Source organism: Alligator sinensis, unplaced genomic scaffold, assembly GCF_000455745.1.
Source record: "Alligator sinensis unplaced genomic scaffold, ASM45574v1 scaffold58_2, whole genome shotgun sequence".
Taxonomy (NCBI): Eukaryota; Metazoa; Chordata; order Crocodylia; family Alligatoridae; genus Alligator; species Alligator sinensis.
The window spans coordinates 325,598-327,780 of record NW_005842405.1 but is presented as its reverse complement, the minus strand read 5'-3'; the positions used below and the strand labels follow the sequence as shown (position 1 = coordinate 327,780).

The window sequence follows — 2,183 nt, the reverse complement described above, 5'->3', positions numbered from 1 at the left end:
CGCGCCCCGCGGGCGCGGGGACAAGCAGTCCTCAGCGGCAGGAGCCACCCCCCCTGGATGAGGCACAGCTCCTTTCTGTGCCTGCCCCACCCCAGCTGGGCAACACTTGCCCCAACCCCACTCCTCCCTCACCACGGGGGGCCTTGATCTGTCCCCCATACCCTTTTCCCCCCCTGCCCTCCCTTTCTACCACACCAGACTTACCAGCTGTATGTAGCTCTCCAAGCTGCCAGGCTGTGCTCCTTACTACCTACATGCTATACTACAGCTGCATGCACACACAGACATTTATCAGCCAAGTCAGCAGCCACATCAGGCCAATTTCCAATACAATCAATTTTATTTATATCTGTGCCAATCCAGTATACCTGTGCACTTCTACTTTAGTTAGATTTCCTTCATAGTTTTGATGCAACAGCATTACATACTCCATTTCTTTAATCTGCTGGCCACCACTTGTGATCAGCTATAACCCAAATATTTTTAAAAACACAAAAATAAGAGACAGCACATCATGCCTGGTTGCATTATTAGTGCATGATTTACCAAGCAGAAGATGATGACCAAGCCAGGACTGTGCAACTTCTGAGTGACTGGCACCCACAGGCCTCCAGCCACTCATCGCAAGATCCACAAACATCTCTGCATAAGCCACCCCTTCACCTGCTGCTGTATTGTGATGCGTTAAAAAACACACCAAGGGCTTCCAGCCCTCTCACTCTGTACCACATTGGCCCCCGACATGAAATATGCAAGCCCCCCTCCACTGCACCACAGGGGTCCACAGTGCACCATGCCATAAGCACCCCACGCATACCACATGGCCTGCCACACAGACTCCCCACATCACCACAGAGCCCTGCTATGCCACCCAGGTTCCCTGTGCACACAGACACACTGCATGGGGTCCATGGGTCCCTTCAAGCTCTCCAGCCATAGGCTCCCTTAGCACCATGGACCACACCATTCTGCCTCCCCACCCCCAATAGCAGGTACATACAGCAAAAGCTGAAAGAAAGAAGTCAAGGGGCTCCGGCAGCAACAGCAAGAGAGCACGGGGCAGGGGGAAGAGAGGAAGAGAGTGGTACCCAGGCCAGGAATCACATTTTAAAAACACCTCGGGGGACAGGGGGAGGAAGCTGCATGAAACCCATGAGCCACCGGTTGGATAACCCTACTTTAAGTGATTCACTAATTCCATTCAAACTTTGAAAAGTTGCCTGGTGAAGAGACAGACTCCTAACTCAAGATTGTGAAACATACTCAGCCACCATAACACCATCTCCTGTTTGTAGGCTTCACTCCTAAGAACTCCCACCCTTGACGAAACTAGTGCCTTTTGTTTTATGACTAGGTTTCATGTATTCCTTCTGATAATAGGTGATCCTGTAAATGACGCATTCAACTAGGACTCTCATCAGAGATACCTGGAAAGTCCAGTGGAGAGTCCAAGCACAAAGAAACTGAGGCCAAAATCCCTGAAGATATGCAAGTAACTAAACTCCTCTGGCAATTTGTATCTGGGAATTGTAGCCCATTTCTCCCGCCCATTACCCATCTTGCAAATTATAACTTATTTCAACTTCATACAGCACTTGCATAACAGAATTCTCCTTCAAGTTGGGACTTGTGAGTATTGCTGCATAAAGCAGCAGCAGAGCTGAAGGACAGTGCTCATTTGACTATATCGAACCAATAGGACACATGTGTAAAACAGGACTGTCCAAACAAAACGTGTGATCACCATATATACACGTCCCACTTCAGGTGTGTAGAGTACCTAGTCCAGACTAGTAGCAACTCAAAGCTACAACCATCAGATCTCTGTATAATGCATTACATGATGCAAGTGATGCCACAATACTAAAGTTTTAGCAGGGAACAAAGCAACCAACAAAGCAAAACCAGATATATACTGACACTGTAGAGGTGGTCCATCCAAATTTTAAAAGGCATCACAGCAGGGAAGTCAGCCATGTTAATCAGAATGTACATGCTAGGGCTAGCAAGTACACTTTGGATTTAAACCAGTTTCTCAAAGTCACTGTGTAATTTAAAAGTAACATACAAGACTAATAAGATACAAAAAGGCATTCAGATAAAGGATACTCGTAACAGGGTAAGAATTAACAAAGATGAGAGAATATAATAGGTAGTGGCAACTGTCTTCTAACAAAGCCTGA

The 2,183-nt window shown here is 47.0% G+C and overlaps 1 protein-coding gene across 1 annotated transcript in view; it reads right to left on the bottom strand.

The window, feature by feature from the left end:
* Positions 1–2,183, bottom strand: part of TMEM33 (transmembrane protein 33) — a 10,908-nt gene that overhangs the window by 6,122 nt on the left and 2,603 nt on the right. The window contains 1 exon segment of the mRNA XM_025211411.1: positions 2,110–2,183. This exon segment is cut by the window's right edge and continues 18 nt beyond it. Coding sequence (XP_025067196.1) covers positions 2,110–2,183 — 74 coding nt within the window.